Genomic DNA, 25,635 nt, shown 5'->3' with positions numbered 1-25,635 from the left:
GGTAATATTACGAAACGAGAACTCGCAGAGAACTTTAGTTACTGAAGATGAGCTTCAAACAAACTGCTGTCTCCGATATAATCGTATCATCTAAATATCATCTCATCTTAACTTAGACTCTTAATGAGATTTCTCGAAAAAATATTACTTCGTGATGAGTGAGGCAGGATGAAACACACCTCAGTGTCAAGGAAAATGTAATATCTGGCAGGCTAAACTGTTTATTTCAAACGTTATACCCACTAGAGGCCGCCGAAAATCTAAACCTTGCGATAGATATGATCCGCGTTTTGGATGTGATTTTCTGGGATGGGTATTGAGCAAGAGAGAGATGAGGGAAATGATATTTGGAATGAGCCCGTCTCCTGGCCTCTAAAACTTTAATTAGCCTCACTGGGCTGCGAGTGAATAATGCAACACATGAGAGCACACCTGAGCTCTACACACATGCTGCACACTGACCCACACACACTACACATTACAGGCATGAATACCCAAGTCACATACGGCGGAAATAGACACAGATTTATCCAAGACTGCAAATGAGAAACGAGAAAGCAGCAGGTAGACGGCAAAGAAACGAGCTAAAGCTTGAAGCACTAGCCCACCTTAAACTCATTCTCCTTGTCTTTGATGCCCTTGTGGAAAGGGCGGTCATAGCGGAAACGCCAGATGTTGTTGACTTTGTAGAAGCTCTTGATGTTGTCCGGAACGCCGTCTCTCTGGAGGACGTCCTGGCTGTCTGGGATTGGAGTCACAGCGTAGATTTGCAGGTCTGAGTCAGGATTGTGTCAAGGATTGTTACAGAGATGTGCTCTGGTCTGAGAATGATAATCAATAAATCAATGGACGCTGTTGCCGATACTGAATACAAAATATGAACGACAGTTTTAGAAGTTAGGTATGACCCAGTGCACCTGTTAAAACTGCACAGGAATTCGCTTTTCCTCCTGACTCAAACATTATCCCTACATGCCCCCTATCTGCTCTAACACTGTCCAGTAACAAGAAAATACATTAGTATTCAAATACCAACTTCTGTGCATTTTCAAATGTTAAAAACCCCATAATTAAAATGGCCATAGTCATAAATCTAGATAGAACAGCCCATAACATTGACGTGTGTATGTGTGTGAGCAGGGGATACGTGTGAGGACAAGTATGAATTATTATTTTTTTTTTTTTACATGCTGTAACAATGATTTATTTTACATTAAATTTTTCTCGCTGCGATTCATTTTTAAATAAATAGTTACTAACAAGCAAAGTGTCTTTCACAATAAACATCTTAAATCAATCCAGTCCTGATAAACAACGAGTGGATTCTTATTCAAAACGAATTCATTCAAAGTTGTAAACTGTTTCTTTTTTCTGTCTAATGAGAGGGAATGTCTGCCCTGCATGAAATTACATGAAAGTAACTGTTTTTCTTTTTATAAATTATTTTTCCATTCCATTAATTGCCTGTTTTATTACTTCCCCTACCAGTGGCTCTTTTCTACCATGAGGCAAATAATTCCCCTCACTGAATTCACTGTTATTTAGTTAAAACTACAGATTTTCTTGTTTTCCCAGAAATGATGGTACCATATACCATATACAAAGAAAAAAGGAGGGAAAAAAGGCTTTGACTTGTCACTTATACATTAAAATGCAGTGAAATTCTTTATTTGCATATACCAGCTTGTTAGGAAGCTGAAGCCAGAGCACAGGGTCAGCAATGTCAGCAATACAGCGCCTCTGGAGCAGAGAAAGTTACAGGACTTGCACAAGGGCCCATCACTGGCAGCTTGGCGATACTGGGGCTTGAACCCCCGACCTTCAGGTCAGTAAAAGAGAGCACACTGAGTGACCACATCCCCAATAAACAACAGGTATATAGGGCCATTCCCAGCCTGAAGCAACCCACCTCTGGAAACTTCAAACATCAGTAACTATCCACCAGTACCTTCTCTCTTTATCAAATGCATCATGTACATTTAATCTCTACCCCACCCTGATCAACCAAACAAAACAAACTCTCATCAGTCCTCGTCATCCTTAACTCTTTCAGCAGAGTTTAACACAGTTTACCAGAAGACCTTCTTTTCCATTTTCATGTTTCTTGGCATTCAGTGATGGTCATATCATGCATCAAGATTTCAAGGTTAAGATAGATGGAATCAACATCCGCTCCTCACCTCTATACCATTTTTCTTGGTGAGGTCATATCCTCACATGGGTTTCATACCACTGCTATACAGGTCACAAACGTATTTCTTCCTTTCCTCCCTCATGTACTTATTTCTTCTCCGATCTCATCATGGATGGCAGCTAATCACTTGAAAATTTGCCTTAACAAAATGGAAATGTTGTTCATTTTAGGAGATTCATCCACATGCCAGCAACTTCTGATCTCCGCAGATCTGAGCATTTGTCACTATAGGCAACCTTGAAGTAACCATGGGCAAATCAACTGTCCTTCTTGTCTCACAGTGCTAAACTCCCATGCCAGTTTGTCCTTTACAACCAACTAAGAGCACTCTGATTCAGTTATCTCTATATACTTATATATTTTGCAACTAACTCCTGGCAGGTCTTCCCCTCAGAACCATTCAAATTCTAAATGCAACTTCACAACGCAGTTTTTAACCTTCAAGTTCTCACACACCACCTCAGAGCTACACACCGTCCACTGACTTCTTGTAGCTGCCAGTATCATGATCCTTTCTGCAAAAGCCAAAAATGGACAAGCACCCATTTAAAGCACTAATCCTCTAGCACTGCTCAGGTAAACACACACACACACACACACACACACACACACACACACACACACACACACACACACACACACACAATCTCAGTCCACAAGGATGGCAGGAATCAGAGCTCTTCTTGGTTCTAAAGTCTAAGTGGTGAAATAAACTTCCCCAGATATCTGAACTTTGCTAATAATACAAATCCTGTGTGAGCCACTATAAGGATGGTTTATTGATAAAAGAATTCAAAGCACTTTTGAAAACCTGACAAATGTAATGCAAAACGTATTCAGGCGCTGCACCCCTTTAAAAAAGTTTCGACTCAACTCGCAACAAAAGCTGCATGCGTTTTCTAATACAAACAAGTCATACATTGAAATGAATGAATTTAACAGTCAAACATGTCCATGCCCCGGAGCACATGTAGACAAGTTCAGCAGACTGTGGGTCACACAACTATGAGAACTCGTCAGCACAGAAACTCGAATTAAATATGGCGGCGATCCAGGAAGGGTACTGATTAATTGCTCGCAAGGATAACAAAGCACTAGGCTAATGCAGTTTGACCGCTCATGTCCGCTCTAATTGCACTCAAGAGAAAGGCCCACATTCGGCATGCTCGAGCCTTCCATATATTTGTCCCGCCAACCGTGCAAGATTGTGTCCACTGCCTGGCGTCTCCTGGAGCCAGCTCGCAGTCGCAGTGGGACAGAATCGATTTTCTGCCACCGAACAGACGCGTATTTACAGCAGTAGTCCTGAGCTTGCACAAAACGCTACGTCCTCTCATCGCGATTGCTATTCGCACCAGAAAAGCGAACGCAAACACAGCTGGGATTCATTTTATTCTACATACACGCATACAAGCATCTGGCCACATGTACAGCTCATAAATAATAAAGCATTTTAATTTGTGAGGGTCATTTTTTTTTAGTTTGTGCGTGCGTGTGTGTGTTTTTGTGTTTAAAAGAAGGATACACTGGGCCTCTGCATGGTAAATAGTCTGGTCTGGCTGGTTGGCATGTTGCATGGCGATGGCATGAGGGAATTCATTGAGCATGCGCTGCTGGAAGGCTTCCAAACGCTCATAGTCATGTCCACGACATACAAACTCCTTATTCTGAAAAGCACACATGCAAATGCATCGACAAACACCCTAGTCAAACATACACAGTGGGTAAGAGTGCCACCAAGTGGTTTTAAAAGCAATAGAAGTCACCGTTGACTGTAAATTATATTAAAAACATGGGAAAAAAAAAAAAGATGGACTTGCAACAGATCATTTTTATACCACTGATTTACATTTAGATCTACAGACGTTTTTTTTTTTTTTTTTGCATGCAACACTGGAGACCCATCATCAATCATTCGCTTCTTGAATTGAGCAGAAAGCCTCGCAATAAATCAAATCTAAATATTCCAGGAAAAATCTGCAATATCATTAGTTTGTCATTCCTAGTAAGTTGGGTGTTTCCAAATATTTCATTTCAGCATAAAAATCTATAATAGTTTAATAGACAATATGAAGTGAGCAGACGTCTCGTATCTGATTGGCTTTTTTATAACAGCATATTCCAGGCTTTAGGAATCTACTCCCCACACCGTCTCAGCTTATGTATTGTATCAGCTTTTGGTAGGTGTTGGCACTTACTCGTAAAAAGAAGGGAAACTTCTTTCCATAGAAGCCCACTCGGAAGAACTCAGGCTCCAGTCTTTGCTGGTCCATGATTTTATCATAAAGGGAGGCCTCCATCATCTGGGCATTTCAGAAAAGCAGCATGTCAGTGCATGTAAATCTGAGCCAGAACAGTTGCTGTGTAAAATAAACAGCTCTTGATTAAAATTTGGAAATCCACAGAAGACCATACCTTCATTTTGCTCAAGTTCCTGTAATCATAATACGCTTCGTATTGATCGGCCAACTCTCGACACAGGAGGATTCCGTTCTCCCAACACTGAGGGCGAAAGATAAAACAGGCCAAGTTAACTTCCAGTGGGGGGCAGCAGATGATCATCGACAATTATTTGCGCTGAAAAACTTCCAGTGTTTCGCAATGACGCTAATTAAACAAAATGTTTTATTCCCTGCTGCTTTCTAATCCGTTCTTATCCAATGATACACTTGATTTGGGAGTACAGAAGGAGACCAGGCAGTGGGAAGCAGTGAGGTTTTATTTTCATTCAAGCTGCTGATGATATGAGGGCTAATTATGCAGATGTCATTTTGTTGTGATGGGTAACTAATGAAAACACGACCTCCAACTGATATTTTGATCGGTGGGTGAAGAACTGGAAGTGATGAGATGCAAATGTTTCTAAGCAACAGGCAGACTACAAACAACCTTGAGAATGTTGAGATAAAAAAAAGTGAAGTGCATGAAGGTACTAGGGCACTTTTAAGAAGATTAAGGTGATTGAGGGATGGCATGTCAGACATATCCTGTGCAAACAACATAAATAAAAAAGCACAGACGTGCAGTTTCTATCTACATTTCCTCCCTACAGAATTTAAAGATTGATGGTATTCTTAGTCTGTGACCTACTGAACCAGTATCAGGATGCATTTACTGATAGAGACTTCAAAACACTTCTGAAAGTCGCTGTGGATAAAGGCATTGAGCAAATACCATAAATGTAAATAAAACAAAACATAGGTGAAAGGAGAGGAGGGAGGTAAGGAAGGAAAAGATAGAACGGCAGAAAAGACAAAGAAAAACAGCAGATAGACAGAGACAGAAAAAAACAAAGGAAAAATGAAATCCAGAAGCAAGAAGAAAGAAACAGGCAAAAGACACAGACAGGCAGAAATCGTGGAACAGAGAAAGACAGATAGAAAAACAATGCGACAGATAGAAAACAGGAATAGAAGAACGGGAAAGAAAACGAGAGAAAGTCAGGAAATGGGAAGTGAGGATGGAAAGGCAAGATAAAGTGAGTCAGAAATATATAATAATAATAATAATAAATAGCAACAGGTCAGTTAAAGTTCAGAAAGGTGAAGTAGAAGAAACCAAGTGAAATATGTAAAAATGAGAGCAGGGACCTTGCCACGTTCAAAGTTTTGGATGATGGTGAGATGCAGGTACTCTTTCCTCTGCCACTCGGTTTGCATGGGATAACTCAGAAACTCCCGCAGTGGCCTTTCTGACCATTCCAGCAGCTCGTCGTACAGCAGCAGCGTGTAAGAAGCCTCTAGACACATAAAAAGCACGCAAAGTCACGACAACACGCCCACCGGGCTGCCATTATTCTCTTTTATTTCCAGCATCCACCCCACGTGCCCCTGCAGAACATCACTCCTCCACCCACACGTGCCATTACCTGTGTAGTTCTGCGCTTTTAAGTGCAGGTCATACAGCTTGTGGATGTAGCGGATATACATCTCCTCCTTATTCAGCTCTGTTTTATAGAAGTTCTGCACAGACAGGAATAAATGAAGGAAGATTGAGAAAGAGAGATTGAGAGAGAGCGAGAAAGAGAGAGAGAAATAGACAACTGGGCCAAAGACCATGTATTTTATAAATTATTGATACCCAAATTGTCCACCCACATACCCAGGTGGTAGCTATCGATTCTTCTATAGGTGTGAACTCAGAAAACAAAATTAACAAACCAGAAATTCGCAAGCTGACGTTCAAAGGCTCCAAAGATGAATAATCTGACGTGTGAAAACTTTTGTTAAATTGGCAGTTTTACAGAAATCAGACCTCCTGGGTGGCCTGTTAGGTTTGGATATGTTTGACAGCTTGTTGTCTCTGCAGCAGAGGGATGCAGTAAAGTGTGGAAGCCCGTGTGGGCAGGCAGGTACAGCCTTAATGCTGGTGATGAGTTTGCAGAAAGAAACTCACCAACAGACTGACAGTACAGCCAATCTTCTTTCCATCCACTTCTCCAAGTTTCATGCAGTCCCTGGAGAAAACACAAAGAAACGCCAGAGACTGTGAAATTAAAACTACACATGCAACTCGTTGCACGGTTCCTGTATACACTTCGGTACACTTGTGTTGTATACTTTTTGTTGTGTACTGAAAGGATACCTTTTGTTGATTTCTGTGACAATATCATTTATATACATTTTCTCATATGTATATATATTATGTAATTATATATATGTATATAACAGTACAATGCAGGTTCTAGCATAATATGATAAACCTTATACAGTCTGTTTAGCATTTGGCCTGAAAATAGCATATTTTTACATGGACTCAAGAAAGCATGAAATATAGTCTTGCTATACATCAGCACTAAGAAAACACTGTAAATAATATAGCAAGCAACTGAAAATAAAAATATCTGTCACAAAATATTCTTGCGCTGCTTACAAAAGTTTTAGCGCGTGCTAATGTTTGCTATCTGGCATATTAGAAACATTTATATTTGCACATTTAAACTTCATAAGTCATCAGAAATGTAAATGCACTTTGAAGGAATCTGGGGGAAGGTTGCGTTTGTGTGTGGGTAAATGAGGGAAATAGAGATGGTGCACTCACCTGTAATCAAGCAGTCTCTCCATTAGGCGTGTTACTGTTGCAATTAATGAGATTCCGCTTTCTCTCCACGTCTCTCTCTCGATCTTCTTTAAGAGGCTGAAACACAAACACAGCCAGCAAAAAGTGAAAGTCGCTGGATTAGTTTTCACCTTGCATCATGCAGCCACTCTCTCCATCTTCCCTTTAAGCATTATTATGCATACAGACGAACACACACAGACGCACACACCCTCTACTCACAGATCTAAGCACAGAAACAGTGAGTGGTCTTACCTAGGGTATGGACCGAACAGAGGAATTCTACTCCCAGGAAAGCAGAGGCGAGACAAAGTCATATTAATAAGTTAAAGTCAGAAACACTCACTCATACAAGTTAGTAACACGGTTAGTACTGTTAGTGCAGATAAGATCAAGAAAAAGGAATAAACATAAGCACGAGAGAGTGTTTAATACAATCACAACTCTGTTCTGAAATCAGAAATTATTGATTTTAGTGCTTTAAAGGAGAGAAATGAAAGGAAGACAGAAGGCGGAGGCTGCTTTAAATGTCACATCGGACATATTGAACACAAATGATATTTTGGGGATTCTTCTGGTTGGCACCTGCTTTAGCAAACAGAACAGTGTAAATACAGCTGCGATGTGCCTGTACGCTATGTGTTCAGAAATCAAAAGCCCCCTCACACACACATTTAAGGGCAAAACATTAGAGCTCACAATCCCCGATTATAAAATAAAAAAAATAAAAAAAGGAGGAGATGAACACTGATCAAGACCAAGCATTTATATACCCTATGAGACAGATATTGATAACTTAAAACCACCATTACATGGGTGTCTGGATGTATGGAAGTAGGACAACATGTCCGGTAAACTTGAGACAAAGTCTGTTCTTGCATTGGCAGTGTGTTTTGGGTCAATGTCTCACTTTAAGACAAAGTTCCTGTAGATTCGATTTTCTCTGAATTTAAGTGTTACAGTTTAATGTGATCCAATGAGGAATCAGTTTTTCTTCTGAATAACCTCGCTTCCTTCAGGCAAGTTTTTAACTTCCACATCTGCATATTTTGATATGAAAAGTTAACGGCATCCTACAAATGATCTTCATAAAAATAGCACAAAAAACAGACTCCGTGGATTCATTGTGGCTCATATTTTCTCTATAAACTTCATCCAGCTCTTTGAAGTGCTCAAGCTCTCAGACTGATACTCTCTTAAGCTCTTTAATGAAGCCCTACTGCTCTCCATTTTGAGTGAATATTAACGTTTTTTTTTTATTTTGTTGTCTTGTTTGTCTCAAAGTTGCACTTTAGTTTTTTTTAGTTTTTTTTATGTGATACAATAGCTAAGTGTAAATCTTTCTTAAACAAATCCTTACAATAAAAGATCAAAATCTCCGATTCTACAACGCTCACACATTATGAATTTAATCAATAGGCCAAAATCGTGATTGTAAATACACTAAACTGTGCAGCCCTCAATGCTTACTCAATACGAGTAATACAAACCAGCATAAGCTCTCACTCACATGCTGTTGAAGAGCTCACGGTAAGTTTCATCACCCTTTCCTTCTGACATCAGACTGTCGAGCTTGTCTATTAGTTTTGCCTCCACCTAAGACAGATCATCATTCAGGGTTACAGGTTCAATTGGCTCGTGCACTTAAGCAGAGTAATGTTTTACACTGGCTCGCTGAAGCAGCAGGGGGCACTGTTGTACCTGTTTAAAGTTGCCGCTTCGCCGCTGTTCCCAGTCCATCATGTCGTGAAAAATGGGGATCATCACGTTCCGCAGATCCGGCTGAGGAACCAGTGTCACCTCGAGAAATGGGCCAATCATAGCAGGGATGAAGTTTAATTTGTGTTCTCCTTTAAAAGCAAGAGCGAGAAGATGATGCGGGGGAAAGGCGGGAACGGCAAATGATATTTTACATTGGCGTCATTTATTAGCGCAGGAAAAGCTTAAAAATTACACCGGCAAACTCATACCTAGATTCTGCCACATACTGAAGATTTCACAGCCCATCATCACCCTCATATCTCCGTACCTACAAACCCACACACATTTATGCATTCACAAATCAAACAAATGCTGAACGAGCACAAAAAGCTCCATGACAAATGTGCATAGATCTCTCACTCGAATGGCAACTGAACACACGTAACATTTACACTGATTGAAATGCCCCATTTTGCAAACATCAACACATTATGCAGTGCATCAAGGTACATTATTCTATCAATAGTGTATAGGAGAGTAGAATTCACTCACTTTTCAAGAATTTTCTTGCGCTTGGAAGGAGAGAACGTTTCAAGCTGGAGGCAGGGCTGATTGATGAAGATTACAGACAGATAAAAGTACGAATCCCAGACCTACAATGCACACACGTGAACACACACAGTGTGAGTAAGAATGTGTTGAACACTGAGACGAATGGTTCATCTGTGATTGTTTTTACAATCAGAGTGTAGCTGTTTCAGTCAACAACACTGAACACTTCCTGTTTTTCCTTAAACATAACTGGCTCAGTGCTGTGTGTGTTGACACCCAGGTGAAGGCTACATTTAACCCCGCTGCAGGAGACCATAGTCTGGACACACACACACACTCTAAGCTACAGGCACATACACAGACACTAGAACACAGACGTACCTTATAATCAAACCTGTCATTCAGAAAGTTTTTCCTCAGAGCATCTGACAGGTAGAGCACCGTTGTGATGATGATACTGGAAAGGAAACGTGGGCATGAATCAGCACGAGCGAAAGCGCTGCCACATTCTATTATGAATTTACCTCCATCTCAGACAAGAGATAGTCAAGAAATCATGATCATGGGACGATTCTTACTTATTAGTGACAAGCCGCATGACTGTCCAATCTTTAGGAAACATTTCCGGCCGGATCAGGATGCGGAATACGGTGAAAATCTGCAGAAGGAAATCCTGCCGAAAACAGAAATACAAAACGACTAATGGATAAATGACAGGTACAGTACTGCAAAATGTTTGATGCGTTTTAGTGATTTAGGGGAAAGAAGGTTTTAGTGAAGTGTAAAACAGCAGTATTTGTTCTTACTATTCTATTTGAAAAATCATATTAATGACTTTAAAGCAGTCGTTTTCTAACCCATTTATTATTTCTGTATTTCAAAAGCCTACCAGTGGTGGACTGAAACAGAATAAATGTAATTCGTTACTCGACTTTAGTAGCTTTTTTATGTATCTGTACTTTATAGAAGTATTTACATTCGGAGAGACTTTTACTTTAACTTCACTACTTATCAAAGTCAAATTTTTTTTTTGACTCAATACATTTTTTGCAAAATCAGTCCTTCCTTTTTATGAGCGAATAAAATCTTAACTGGTCGACAAGCCACCAAACTCCAGACTCGATCTCACCACAACACCAGTGGCCTTAATTGCGTTTTTTTTTTCTTTAAGTAGTTGAAAAGAAGGTTTTTTACTTATTAATATCATTCTATTAATAGATTGTTGTGCTGAGAGTAACAGACTCTTTTCACATACAGTGAGTTGATTAAGAAAAGAGTTTTGTGACAAAAATAATAACAGGAACATTATAGCCATAATAAATAACATATAATATATAATATCATCTAATAATAAACTATGGATACTTAAGTACATTTAAAGGCAAATACTTTTGTACTTTTACTCAAATAAACATTTAAATGTAGCACTTTGTACACTGTATCTCCACTTTAGCTCAACTACACGGATTGTGTCCTCCACTGAAGCCTACTACGGTTCTTTTACGGTTTTTAGCTCTGATGCACTCTGGCACAAGCAGCCAACAAGTTGCAATTATATTCGCGGTAGCTGAACGTCATGGTGTTCGCATGCTCACGAGTATTTAGGAGTATTAGTGCGTTAGGAAGGGCATCCAGCGTAAAAACCTGTGCCAAATCAAACATGCGGATGGTCCGCTGTGGCGACCCCTGACGGGAGAAGCCGAAAGAAATTTAGAGGTGCTGCTAGTGTGTATGAGCACATTCGGTCATAAAAAAGCTCCTAGGCCATTCTCACCCTCAGCTCATCTTTACTGGTGAAACGTTGAAGATGCTGCTGGTAGTGTTTATCTCCCATCTGCTTCAGCAATGCCAAAAGGCATGACACAAACTCCCCCTGAAACACAGATGCATTAACACACATCAGCAAACTGCATCAAAAAGTCTTACGTAAATGTGACCTTGTTTTTGTACTGCATTCCCACAAAAGCCACAAAGTTTGACCAAACCTGCCTGAAGCCAATGTTAATCCTTTTTTTTTAACTGCCTATGAATGGTCTTTATTTCCCATGTGTTGTGTTAGAAGTCGCTCATGCTACAATAACTATGTTAATAAACCTGGCCTTCTGAATTAATCATTCGTACGGAAGTGAACAATGTCCTCGCAAACACCTCTAAACTGATAACGCATGTCTCTTTTAAACATAAAGTGGTGGAAAAACTAATCCGACGTCATCCATATAACGCTGTACCTCACTAATCAGACCAAAAAAGCTAACTTCCCTTTTCAATCTAATGATCCAGATCTAATCTAGATCTGTGTCTACAGTATACCGCAGTTCACCAACTGATGACCCCTGTGCATGAGATCATACAAATTAATACGTATGATTATAAAAACAGCTCTGGTGACTGAAGACAAAAACATCAAAGACCTGAAACAAAATCTCCTCTATTCTTATTGAACACAGCCTGGAGAGTAAATACAGGAGTACATGAGTAGAGCTATTAAAAAGCAGCATTCAGCAGAAACACGGTGAGTTTAGCATCTACAATAGAGCAAAACACACACACACACACACACACACACACACACAATCACAGACACACAAATCCACAGATTTCTCCCACATTTCACCTGATGCAGAGCAGCTTTGAAGTATACAAGAGCTTTGGCTGCTGCACAGTAATTAATTGACCCTCAGGGGCTTTTGTCTTTTTCTTCTCTTTCTCTTTAAGTGCAGTATCGCTCTCACTACAATTCTCATGCTTAATCTATGTTCTCTCACCGTGACATCTTGACTCTGAGGACGCATTGTCGACACTGGGGTTTGAGGACGGTTGGAAATCTCCAGAATAGTCCTCAATAATACACTGAGCAAGCTCTCCACTATCAGATCCACTTCTTCAGACATGGCTGGCTCCTGTACACACACACACACACACACACACATATATATATATTAATTACAGAATACAGAGAACATATGGATTGCTAAAAAAAAAAAAAAAAAAAAAAAAAATTATAGCTGAGTGAATACCCAGTAAAATGAGATAACGTTTCTCCAGAACCCTGGTGCTACATAAAACAACATAGAGCTACAAATGATCTTTTATTTTCATCTTTTGGCAAGGTTTACTTGATGGCATACTGAGTGGCCTGATATCCGAAAAAATTGGTTTTATACTCTTGCTATACAGCTTTTAATAAAAGCTGAAAAATGCGTAGATTAAAAGAGTTTAATTTTGTTATGTAATTTTTAACAGTCAGACATTTTTCGACAAAATCTCAACAATAGCAGTTAAAAACTGAATATAAATTTCAAAGCAGGATGTGTAAGTAGTGAGTGTTTCCTGACAGGGTGATAATGAGAGTGGGGAGAAGAAGCCAGATTGAAAAAGGGAGCAAGTGGAGGTGATGACTCTCTTAAGAGTGGCCCTGCGGAGTGTGTGAAAGCTATTTAACACGTACACACTGTTCATCTCATGCCAATTGTAATCACAACCTCTCCAGGTCAAAGAAACTGTTCTGGTTTAGAGTTAATACTGCACCTCTTGACTTATTTTACTCAACATTTAATCTAATAATATTGATTATCTTGATGATAAATTATATACCCAGTATATTTATTTAGATAGATGTTTTAAGCAACTAATGCTATTACAGAATTGCCGTATCATTGATAATTCTTGGATCAATCAATTACATTATCATGTGTATTCTATTTTTTATTTTTTTTTAGCTAACATTTGGTCAATTAACAAATATATACAATGATCAGGCATAACGCTATGACCACCTGCCTAATATTGTGTTGGTCCCCCTTTTGCTGCCAAAATAGTTCTGACGTGTCGAGAATTAACAGCATGAACTTATTTAGCAATTTGAGCTACAGGAGCTCGTCTGTTGGATCAGACCACACGGACCACCCTTCACTCCACATGTGCATCAATGTGCCTCGGCCGCCCATGACCCACTGTTCCTTTACACTGACCACTGCGGACCGGGAAACATCCCAAAAGAGCTGCAGTTTTGGAGATGCTCTGACCCAGTCGTCTAGACGTCGCAATTTGGCCCTTGTTAAACTCACATCAACTTTGAGGTTGATGAAGAGATAATCAGTGTTATTCTCTTCACCTGTCAGTAGTCATAAGGTTATACCTGATCGGTGTATATGTAATTGATTTTTAACACCCGATTTAACCTGCTTAAATATGCTTGTATATATTATTAACGCAGACAATCATGTGGCTGCAGCACAATGCATAAAATCATGCAGCTAGACTTCACATTACAATCACAGAGATCACACATTTTGCCTATTCTGATGTTTGATGTGAACACTACTGAAGCTCTGAGACCAATAAGGTGCATATCAACACCTGACCGAAAATATTTTTCTTTTTCATTTTTAAAATTTGATTCAAATAGATGTAATACTTGGGGCATAAAGTGGTGCAACCTTGTGTGTGCCACAGTGTGAATTCTTTTTTAATCAAATCAATTTTGCTCAGTGATCAGATTGCTCAAAGAGGCCATTAAACAGCATGAGCTCATGTCTCACTGCCTGCATCCAAGCTCTCATTAATCTCACTTCACAGTAAATCACAGGATGTTTAAAGCCAGTACTCCTGTTTAAAGCCACGACTCCTATTATTTCCAGAGCCATGTTTCTCAGAGGTTGCATCATCTCTCTTCACGCTGAGGGGTCCAGGTCACGTCAGAAGCTGATGTCTTACCGTATCGTATCTTTTTATGATAGACAGCATGCAGGTGAGTATTTGGGCACCCATCACCAGATCTCGTTGCTCTGCAAGTGAGTCTGTAACAAGCGCAAGACCACAGGGAGCAGAACACACCTTGATTCTAAAACACACACAGACAAACGTTCATTAAAGACAGAGTTAGTTAGAAAGATAGGGTAGTTTGTTTGTTTTTTAAATATAAAAGCCTCGACCCCAAAAAACATTATAACTATGCTAAAACTCCTGAAGTTGAGTGCACTTCAATAATTCACAGCTAAGCAGTGAAGTGCCAGGTTAGAAGTTAATGCTTCATGTATTTTTTTTTCATTCATCCAAAATAGCCTGAAGCAAATGTACATTATTTATAGTGCATAAGTATGAGAAGAACTACCCCAAACAGTTACAACTGACCTCACCTTTAATTACTCTTACAATCAGTACTGCTCTAATCTAACTGCATCGTATAAACCAGCAACGTCTGTGCAAGTGTGTGTATATGTACCGGGGTTTGTGTATAGCTGGCTCTCCACAGTTTTGGAAATGCACTGTAGTTTGACAGTCTCTAGGGGGCAGTCTGACTGTGAGATGTCCGGCAGACTCCCCAGTGTCTCCCTTACGAACGAGGCCACCTCAGTGACGGTGAACAGCTTTAGCAGCTCCCCATAGACTGCAGGAAATGCCTGCAAAAACACCGTCTGCATGCACACACACAAAAAACCCACACCCAGACACACGCACATGGTGGATCATTTACTCAAAAAAGCTATACAAACTTTAAAACAGATCAAGCCAAATATTTTTCATCATTAATAAGCTTTTATTTAACCTAAAATCAGTCATGGTTATCCTTTTTTCCTGTCGGTTAGCATGTTTCACCGTTACCAATACTGTAGCTGTCGCGCGAGGTAGTGGGGGGCTTTTAACTCTGAATCATAGCAGCAGTCACACATCTCAAATACCAATAAACATTTTTTATCATTTTATAAAGACCCACTGACAGGCCGACATCAACTGCCTTTAATGGCAGTGGCAAAGAAAAAACTGTCCCAAAACAAGATGATGTCACAAGTCTTAGTTGTGTTTGGGTGATGAGAATCTTCTGTAATCAAGTTCAACACATTTTTCTAGATGTTGGATATTCTGTCATTGGTAATGACACGGATATAATATTCACTGATTGTTCACCCACTGCTACTGGCCTCTGATCAGCTCCTCTAATAACCGTTTTCTTTCTAAATCATCAAAATCCACTTCTTTAGTGTTCGATGATATATTAACAGCAATTTCGAATTCTTCATTACACTATATGGACAAAATAATTGGGGAAACCGGACTTTTCAATCATTATATGGTTCCTCCCCAAACTGTTACCACACAGTTGGACACACAATTGTACTTTGGATGTGTTAGAATTAAAATTTCCCTTTACTTCACTTCAAACTCAGGCAACCCAAACCTCATCCAGCATGACAATGTACCTATGCACAAAACAAGCTCCATGAAGATATGGTTTACATGGGTTGGAGTGGAAGATCTTGGAGTGGCCTGCTATAAAGCTCTGACCTTAACCCTATTGAACAACTTTGGGATGAAATTTTCACACTGACTTCACCCCAAGGCTCCTCACCCTACATAAATACCTGACTTTACTAACTCCCTTGTGGCTGAATGAACACAAATCTCCACAAGCACACTCCAAAATCTAGTGGAACATCTTCCCAGAAGAGTTTAGGTTATTAAAAGCAAATGGGGACTCAATGTGGATTAAAAAGCACATACAAATCTAATGGAATGCAATTTTGAAATATTATCCCATAACTCTTTAGATGTTTTTCATGGACCAAAATTATTTCTGCATCATTCAATAAAAAAACATGTCAATAGAAAATAGCTGAACGACACAGCATGTATTATTTCGAGCCTATAGCGCCAGAACTGTATTAAATTAAGTGATACGAGCCACTATGTTTTGTCTACTCCCTGACTTATAAAGCAAACACACCCTACCAGTCATGGACAATTCATAAACCCATCAGCTAGTCCACTGGGAAAGCGAAAGCTTAAAAAAACCTGCATGTGTTGCTTTCTCTGAACTTATGCTAAAATTAACTAGGCTCCAAACTTTAATAGCATACTGTATGCTGATGTAGTTAAGTGAACACACAACCCTGTACAGCCAGTCATTATGTTTGTCTGATGTGTGTAGTGCAGCAAGTGGTGACTCTCAGAACGAGAAGCTTGTGCTAGTGTTTCATTACAAATATGTGTCACATCAACCTGAAAAGCATTAATCATGCATAGCAAATGAGATAAGACAGTTGAATAATGGAAAAGGGATTTTTTTTCCTAACTGCTGAGAATGTGGTCTGCAAAAAAATCAAATGTGTGTATACAGGATGAAACACCACCAAAGCACTGAAGTTAGAGAAGTATTATAAAGTCCTTGACCATTTTCCAGTAATATTATTGATATTAACTACTGTACTGTATATTCAGAGTATACAGTAGGTTTACTGGTTTGGCGCTATCTTGGGTTATGTGTTTTGTCTTGTGTTGTCTGCACTGTTTGCACTGGGTTGCATTCGATGCACTTTATGTAGCTGTATGTTGTTGTTTAGTGTAGCACCAGGTTTCTGGAGGAAAGTTGTCTCGTTTTTACTGTGTACTGTGTACCACTGTGTATAGTAGAAATGACAATAAAAGCCTCTTGACTTGACTTGATTAAGGGGACAATGATTCAAATCCAGATTATTATTGCCAGAGCACAGATGTTAGAGAAGTATTATGAATCCCTTTAACAATTTTCCAGTAATATTAACAATATTGAGGACACAATGACTAAAATCCAGATTATTAATTTACATTTGCAGGATTAAGCTGACGCACTTGTCCAGAGCGACATACGAAAGTGCTTTGAGTCTCTATCAATAAATAAATCTACACTGGTACGCTGGATTACAAACTTAATATAAATCAGACTATAACTCTTGATTTTTAAAAAGAACTTGGAAAGTGCTAATTTAAGTGTTTTAGGAAGAGGTAGGTCCTCAACCGACCCTTAAAGATAGCCACTGTCTCCGCTGTTCGGACATCTAGGGGAAGTTCATTCCACGACCTCGGTACCAAACCAGAAAAGAGCATTGAAGTATATTTACTTCGACAGTTCAGAATTTGATCATCTCTAACTTCTCTGGTTTAGGTTAAAGCACTTCCAGTGCTGGAATCAAATGAAGAAAGACATTTACAGTGCACTGGTGTGTAACATGGACCGCTGCTTCTACAGCTTGTCTACACTGCTGCGTAGAGAAAGCCAGGGATCAGCACAGATTCTGACCAGTCTGACCCGCATTGTACTGCTGTTTTTATACTGCGCTGTATGAAGATTAAAACCCTCAAGCTTTTATAAAAAAAACAGTTAAAACATAAAAGTTATATAGCAAGACCCAGATTAACACCTACAGATGCTCTTCTTTTGTGCTCTAATAAATAAAGGGATGTCTTGAGCTGTTATTTCTGAGCATAATAAGGACTTGTTTTTCAGAGCATAATAAGGACTTTGTTAAAGAAAGAGGGAAAAAAAATGAACCTAAATGGATTGGACTATTAAAGCATATCTTAAGAAAAATGGAAAGAGAGAAAGTATCTGGAAAATATAAAAATCAACTTTAAGAAAAATTGATGGAGAAAAATTTAACTCAATTTAGCAGCAAAACAAGAACAGAGATGTTTTTCTATTTGGTCCTCTATTCGGTTTTCTGTTGAGGGAGAACGCTCAGAATAATGATGTCGAGTTTGATGAGGTCAGTTTTCTCTCTATTTTCCTTCTCAGTCCTCTCACAAGATTTATCTTTCTCGTGTTTTTGTGTCGCACTGTCTGTGCTGCTTTCTCAGTCCATTTGATTATATTATATTAAAATGGTGTTTATTTGGGCTTATCTTTTCATGAGACCACAATGCAGAGCTGGTGAATGCTGAGTGGTCTTGTGTGAGGACTGAGAGGGTGAGGGAGTGCACTGAACCAAACACCACAATAGAGTCAGGCTGCACACAGAGCTGATAGTGTAATCAAGCTCATTCACAGCTGCCTTCAGCTGCTTTTTCTCAGCCCAGAGAGAGCAACTGTGTTGAGACTGCTCCTCAATCACACCAGAATGCATCAATTATCTCCCTCCTCACCAGAACTGCTTCCATAGCAACTCAAAGAAGTATATTGCACAGGAAAAAATAAATGTTACAATAAACCTTAGTAAAGGAACCTTTCAGCTTGCTTATAGCTCTCAAAGTCTGACAAAGTTTAAATTAACAAACTAATATTAGTAATCTGGTGCTCGTATTGTTTAAACTTGAACATTCCTAATAATTATTTAATTAATGTAAACTATCAGGCGTAACATTATGGCCACCTGCCTGATATTGTGCTGTTCCCCCTTTGCTGGGAAAACAGTTCCGACCCGTCAAGCATCAACAGCATTAACCTTTTCAGCAATTTGAGCTACAGTTGCTCGTCTGGTGGATCGGACCACACAGACCAGCCCTAATGACCTTTAATGACGCCCATGACCCTGTCGCCGGTTTACCGATGTTCCTTTCTTGGACCACTTTTGATAGATACTGACCACTGCAGACAGGAAAAACCACGTCTGGCCCTTGTCAAACTCGTTTAAATCCTTCCACATGCCCATTTTTCCTGCTTCTAACACATCAACCTTGAGGGCAAAATGTTCACTTGCTGCCTAATAAATATATCCCACCCACTAACAGGTGCCATGATGAAGAGAGAATCTGTGTTGTTCACTTTACAGCTCATAACGTTACAATGTTCAAACAGTAAGCAGTTTACAGTCCTCACCTGTGTGTGGGAGATTGGGCTGGACCCTTTGCTCTCCTGCGACAAGAAGAAGCGGATGGACATGAAGAGCTCGTGCATACAGCAGCGAAACTCTTCCTCATTCTGGCCCCCTGTCGCGATTGCATAAAGCCTCCGAGACTGTATAATGTACTTAAATATGTACTCTGTCGCCTGCAAAAAAAAAAGCATCATTCATCCAGTTAGAGCAGAGTGCAATAAAACAGTGGGTTTATTGCACTAATTGCACATGCAGGAGCCACTGTAAGTGATACAACATAGAGGCCCTTAATGTCCAGAAGAAAAAAAAGCACTGTTATTAAAGAATAGGGAACACAATATTAATTTTACAGCCTTAGGGAAGAAGCACCCAAAGCTAAAAATAGCACGGTAAGAAATTGCTTAAGCTCCTACCTTGAGAACTCGCTGAATGTGGTCCTGGTGTTCGGCGTCAATGATGCGGTCCACATACCATTTCAGGACCTTAATCAGATCTCTAAAGATGAGACATGGTGGTGTCATGATCAGTAATGCAATTTTCAAGGTATGCTGTCATTCTTACAATGTTGAGAGCCGACTAATCAACGTGCACTTATTCGCTTTCACATTCAAAGGATACATGTCGGGAAGAGGCACTGGCAATGCTAAACCTCTTCCAGAGAAAACGGAACTCAGTTCACCAAAAACACTCGAACTCTGTGCGAGTTATATAAATTGTTGTATAATGCAAGAGACCGTGTGGGAGTGTGAGCCTGATAAATCCATCACTAAAACAGTGTGTTCGTGATGAGGCCTTTATGAGACATTGTGTAGTGGAGAGTACATTAAGGGGCAGGAGAAAAGTTAGAAAAGTGATTGATATAAGAGCTGAGGAAACATCTGCCTTCCGGACAGGAAAAGACTCTGGTTGTGTGTGAAGTGTGCTTCTGGTTGCCATTTGTATATGTCTGCATGTGCATCTGAACCCATGATGAGTGTGCAGGTCTGGCAGGAAAATAAAAAATTTAATAAATTAATGAATTCCTAAATATCCCAGAAACGTTTGCTGTGATTGTCTTTTTAAATTATACAAATAATTATTTTATTAACTAGCATTTTTGGACGAAGTACACAAACCATGTAGTTGAGTTAAAGTAGAGATATGATAGGTAAAATATTACTCCAGTAAAAGTGCTTCTTTTTAACTTTAACCCGAGAAAAATCACCTAAAGTATTTGCCTTCATATGTACTTAATAATATGATTTATGATGGCTATAATGTTCCTATCATTTTTGCCTCTTGCGTAATCAACTCAGATTATATGAAAAAAACTGTTACTCTCAGCACACCAGTCTATTAATAGAAGGATATTAATGAGTTAAACACTGACTGATATCTAATAAAATGATCCAGAGCCCGAAACCCTCTTTTCAACTACTATAAAAAGAATTGTGCAAATAAGGCCACGAGTGTCGTGGCACGTGAGAGACAGGAGTTTTTTCACACAGTTTATTACTCGCAAAATGTTCTGCTTGCTGTTATACTGACGCTAAACCACCAAGTGGCAAGCAAAACAAGTTCAAACCAGTGCGTGCGCTCTACACTGATTGGTGGCTTGCTACATGTTTTTATGTGCTCATAGATAAAAAAGGAACGACTGGTTTCTCAAAATGTAGTCGCATGAAAAAGTAAAATATTTGACTTTGAAATGTTGTGAAGTTAAAGTAAGTCTCCAAATGAAAATACTTTACTCAAGTACAAATATGCGAAAAAGGTACTTAAGTACAGTAATAAATTACATTTATATATATATATATATATATATATATATATATATATATATATATATATATATATATATATACAATTATAAAATATATAAGGGTTATTTTACTGCCATTGGCTGAAAATGTCATCTAATTGGTCACAGTGACAGAAGACCATAAAAATGCAGTCTATAGTGTAGACAGGTAACCTAAAAACATGCGAGGTTGACCACATCCTGCACATCAGCATTAAAGTGACGATGTAATACTACTAAATATAAATCTCAAGTGTAATAACAATAATGTGCAACCACCAAATATTTGCTTTAATATGTGGCACATAAAGGCAGGATTTCCTAAAGACATACTTGAATAATCTGTCACATGCACAGGAAGTTTTACAAACACATTCAAAACAAAAACCCACAGACTTGATGCTGTAAGATTTTTGTCAATGGGACACAGTTGGCTATATAATAACAGCAAGATCACGCCCTCTCTAGTCTATTTCTGATTTATAATGTTACATTTATATGTAAATAATGCTGGATGTCGCCCAGGAGAAGGGACACTATGCATGGCTGTGTGTCTAAGAGAGAAATTGTTTTGGGGAATGGTTGAGGAGGAAGAACAGAATGTAGCATCACACCGAGATCCAGACTTGTGAGGTGAGTTTAGGAACAGACTGTTTCTGCATACAGTTGGTGGTATGCAGGTGAACAGTTCACACGATAATGAACAGTCACGCAGATTCAGTAGCAGCCACTCAACACTTTCAGCGGCTCATTTTTCTCAATTTAATTCAGAGGTATTATATATACTAGCTGCATGTGGGCAGATATCAGGAACACGTGTACTTCAGCTTAAGCACGGCATACCTGTAGGACAAAGCTCCTGCAAAGTGGCCCTCGATGTAGGTGTCCATGACAGGTTTAAAGTGCTGGAACTTGCTGTCCTGGAGTAAGTTTATAATGTGCACCTGGGGGCAGGAATAGAAACTGGTTTAGAATGAGAAAATACACTGACCGGGCACAACATCATGACCACCTTCCTAATATTGTGTTGGTCCCCCTTTTGCCGCCAAAACAGTCCAGACCCATAAACCATGAACTTCTTAAAAAATTTGAGCCTCGGCCGCTCATGACCCTGTCGCCAATTCACCACTGTTGCTTTCTTGGACCATTTTTGATAGATACTGACCAGGAGACTGGGAACATCCCACAAGAGCTGCAGTTTTGGAGATGCTCTGACCCAGTCGTCTAGACATCACAATTTGGCCCTTGGTAAACTCACTCAAATCCTTACACTTGCCCATTTTTCCTGCTTCTAACACATCAGCATTGAGGATTAAATGTTCACGTGTTGCCTGATACATTCCACCTGCTAACAGGTGCCATGATGAAGAGATAATCAGTGTTATTCACCGCATTGAGTATAATGTTATAAGATCATAATGTTATGCCCGATGTGTGTATATATTTCAAAACTTTTAATGTATTCGGATTTTAAAGCCAAGATAAAGTGTATGTAAAGCATTTCCTCATCGAAGGACCAAGTATCAACATATCAATACATAATAAAACAAATAAATTACACAAGTGTGCATTTGATAAAGAATAAAAATGTCCATCGCACAAATGTTTCGACTCTGATGAACCAAACTCCACAAGCATGTGCAAGACAGATCCACAAAAGCTCTCTGTTAAACATTAATAGAATACTAAGCAGGAAATTTGCGAGAGGACACATGTTTTATAATTTCCTTTTTGAAACAATTTATGTCCATTTTTTAAGGTTAATGTTTCACACAGCTGTAGGTACAACTGGCACTGATTTCAAAACTTACAAGAGAATCAAAGACTTTGAGGCTGAATCTCTGCGAGCTCTCGTCCAAAATCCCAAAGAGCGCATCCAGAGTGTCCTGTAAGAACTGGGAGACAGTCGATTGCAGTTAGAATAGTAAGACATAATTAAGTACAAAAATGTGTATCCCTGTGGTTTGACGAAGTCATTCTGTAGCAGAGAGCACAACTGGTGACATGCCCATTAGTGAAGTTTAATTGCACTGTATTCTACCTTAACTATTTCAGAGCCATCAATCTCCTTCAGTTTGGACAGGCTCTCACTGATCCTATCAGGGTGCATCCTCCATTTCAGCAGGTCCAGCATTTCACCTGCACACAGCAAGAAGTGCAATATGTTTTCTTTATCACTGATACTCCTGCTGCTGTTCAGCGTTAAAATCCCTCACTATAACACACCAACAATTCAGAAAGTATAAAGTTATAAAAACACTGTATAATGTTCTCATACAATAAAAGGTATTCCTGTGTGTGTGTGTGTGTGTGTGTGTGTGTGTGTGTGTGTGTGTGTGTGTGTGTATATATAAAATGAGAAAAGTCTACCATTTTGAGTGAGTTTGGTGGAACAGAGGAATGAGGTGATCCAGAAAGACTCCTTGCTGTTTTTCACAGCCTGGTTGTTGCCTGACAGATTGGTTTTGAAACAGGCCAGACTGAGGTAGCGAGCACAATCTTGAAGATTAGCGTTTTCCTCACACTGGGGAGAAAAGAACAGGAGACATCAACTCTTGCACCTTGAAATGCACACCTCCCACCACCCTCAAGCTTGTTCGAGAGCAAAAAACAGCCTCTCCTACCAAAAGAGTAAAAATACACTAAATTCTGCCTCCATGAGAGGGGAAAAACTACCCTAATCAAGAAACTTTACCACCCACTCCTGCCTCGATTAGAGTAATAACCCACTTCCACTGGCACTAGAGTTTGACACAAAAGTAAATATGCCCACTCTTTGCCCACTTAAAAGCAAAAACACCCAAAACTAGCCTACTCAAGAGCAAAAATGCCCACTTCTTGCCCATACAAGAGGAAAAAATGGCAACTCCTGCTGGCACAAAAGTAAGACCATTACTTTTGCCCATACAGGAGTTAAAATTGCCTACTCCTGAGCACACAAAAGTAAAAAAAGAAAAGAAAAACACCCACTCCAACCAACATGACACTAAAAACAAACTCCTGCCAATCAAAAAGTAAAAACTACGCAAGCCTGCCCAAAAGAGTAAAAAACAAACAAACAAAAATAAAAAACTGCCCACTTCCACCCATGCGAGTATAAAACCCACTCATAAGAGTAAAAATGCTCCGACTCTCACGCACATCAAGGGCTGTAACTGCAGTCAATAAACTAATAATAAAACACAATACTGAATATAATATGCTGTAAAGTTAAAAAGAAAATGACCAGAATATGCTAAAAATAGATAATAAAAAACAACAAAAAAAACAGCAACAATCCACCACACATACTTTGTAATTCATTTTTAATGACTTTTTTCTTCAGGAAATTGCCTGAAGTGTATTTTGTTGGAGAAAGGTAATGTTTATATATTTACTGTGGTACAGTAGCTTGGCTATAATGTCTAGCATTAGCCTGTGCTGTCATCTCAAGCACTGAGGCAAAGCAGATATTATAGAATAAGCAAATACATTTCCTTTTTTTGCAGTGTCTCTACTTATAGTTACCGGTATCGAGTGTAAACCTCATCACTGTGCTGACACTAAGAAGAAAAATGACGACATATTTTCGACATAATGACGATTTCTGCACAGCATGTGCAGCTGTGTGTTATTTGAAAGGTGGCCACATGCTCAGAGAAATTAGAGGATGTGGTTAAACTATTGATGACTAATGTTTTTACTTATGTTTACAGATACACGTCTTCTTTTATTCTTCTACACAGTGCTTAAAGTGAAAATCTGTTTATTGCATTATAGCAGTTTGAATGTAATGCTGAATGCTCGGCTCAGCAGAAAAAATACTTTGTGCATGGAGCCACTCCCGTGCAAGTAAAACCATTACTGCAGGCAAAGATAAGCATAAGTTTGGGGGGGTTTTATTATAGTGGAAGTAAAAGGCGAGAGGTTTGCTTGCCCATTGGTCTCTTCTCTCACGGCTACGTATTTCTACTATCATGTGTTAGTTTTTAATCACAAGAGAAACTATTCTCAAATGTGATTTTTTTTTTTTCTAAAAGACGACTGCAGATGTGTGCAATACACTACCATCGGAGCACATCAGGATACAAATATAGATAGAATGTCTGCTTGTTTCTGTAAATTTATACTGTAGTCCTAAATCCAAGGGGTTCCTGTGGTGTATTTTTTTTTACTTAAACCTGCCATAGTGGCAAAATCTATAAACAATCAGCATTCAATGACAGATTATATATATATATATATATATATATATATATATATATATATATATATATATATATATATACACACACACACACACACACACACACACACACACACACACACACACACCTTATAGACAATGAGCTCATGGGTGCCATCTGGTAGAGTTCGTCCATCTTCCTGCATTAAATGGACAAACGAGAAGCCAAATAGCTTCTTCTCCGCTTTGTCTTTTGCTGAGAAACAGACACACACAAACACACAGACACACACATATATCTTACAAGCTGCATTTTTCAGATTACAGGGAAAGGGTGTCGAAATTTTACCTGCAGAAGATACAGGTACTAATGCCAATAAAGTGAAATCCAAACAATAATCCGCCTGTTTTAGCTTTTAATCACCTGTTTGGTGTTTCAACTGACCATGAATAGTGGCTTCTGCTTGTTTAAAATGAAAGTCTGCACACACACCCACACGCTGTCTGGATAGGATTATACTCCCATGCACTACATGGAACTCGTATGTAGAAATTGTCGTCAGGGCATGAAATATACTGTCTTTAATTGAACACACTAAAGATACTACAGGGAACA

General features: G+C 39.1%; 1 protein-coding gene across 1 annotated transcript in view; it reads right to left on the bottom strand.

The window, feature by feature from the left end:
* Nucleotides 1-25,635, bottom strand: part of dock4b (dedicator of cytokinesis 4b) — a 92,511-nt gene that overhangs the window by 17,260 nt on the left and 49,616 nt on the right. The window contains 27 exon segments of the mRNA XM_046872831.1: nucleotides 609-775; nucleotides 3,720-3,861; nucleotides 4,393-4,497; nucleotides 4,610-4,696; nucleotides 5,785-5,933; nucleotides 6,063-6,156; nucleotides 6,590-6,650; nucleotides 7,235-7,330; nucleotides 7,508-7,534; nucleotides 8,763-8,848; nucleotides 8,954-9,102; nucleotides 9,223-9,281; nucleotides 9,506-9,606; nucleotides 9,887-9,962; nucleotides 10,084-10,178; nucleotides 11,280-11,378; nucleotides 12,271-12,405; nucleotides 14,222-14,295; nucleotides 14,298-14,348; nucleotides 14,730-14,922; nucleotides 19,077-19,247; nucleotides 19,488-19,569; nucleotides 21,698-21,798; nucleotides 22,666-22,749; nucleotides 22,896-22,993; nucleotides 23,225-23,378; nucleotides 25,169-25,275. Of these exon segments, the coding sequence (XP_046728787.1) occupies nucleotides 609-775; nucleotides 3,720-3,861; nucleotides 4,393-4,497; nucleotides 4,610-4,696; nucleotides 5,785-5,933; nucleotides 6,063-6,156; nucleotides 6,590-6,650; nucleotides 7,235-7,330; nucleotides 7,508-7,534; nucleotides 8,763-8,848; nucleotides 8,954-9,102; nucleotides 9,223-9,281; nucleotides 9,506-9,606; nucleotides 9,887-9,962; nucleotides 10,084-10,178; nucleotides 11,280-11,378; nucleotides 12,271-12,405; nucleotides 14,222-14,295; nucleotides 14,298-14,348; nucleotides 14,730-14,922; nucleotides 19,077-19,247; nucleotides 19,488-19,569; nucleotides 21,698-21,798; nucleotides 22,666-22,749; nucleotides 22,896-22,993; nucleotides 23,225-23,378; nucleotides 25,169-25,275 (2,843 nt within the window).

Source organism: Silurus meridionalis, chromosome 18, assembly GCF_014805685.1.
Source record: "Silurus meridionalis isolate SWU-2019-XX chromosome 18, ASM1480568v1, whole genome shotgun sequence".
NCBI lineage: Eukaryota > Metazoa > Chordata > Actinopteri > Siluriformes > Siluridae > Silurus > Silurus meridionalis.
The sequence above is the reverse complement of the archived record's forward strand: the minus strand, read 5'-3'. Positions and strand labels throughout refer to the sequence as shown.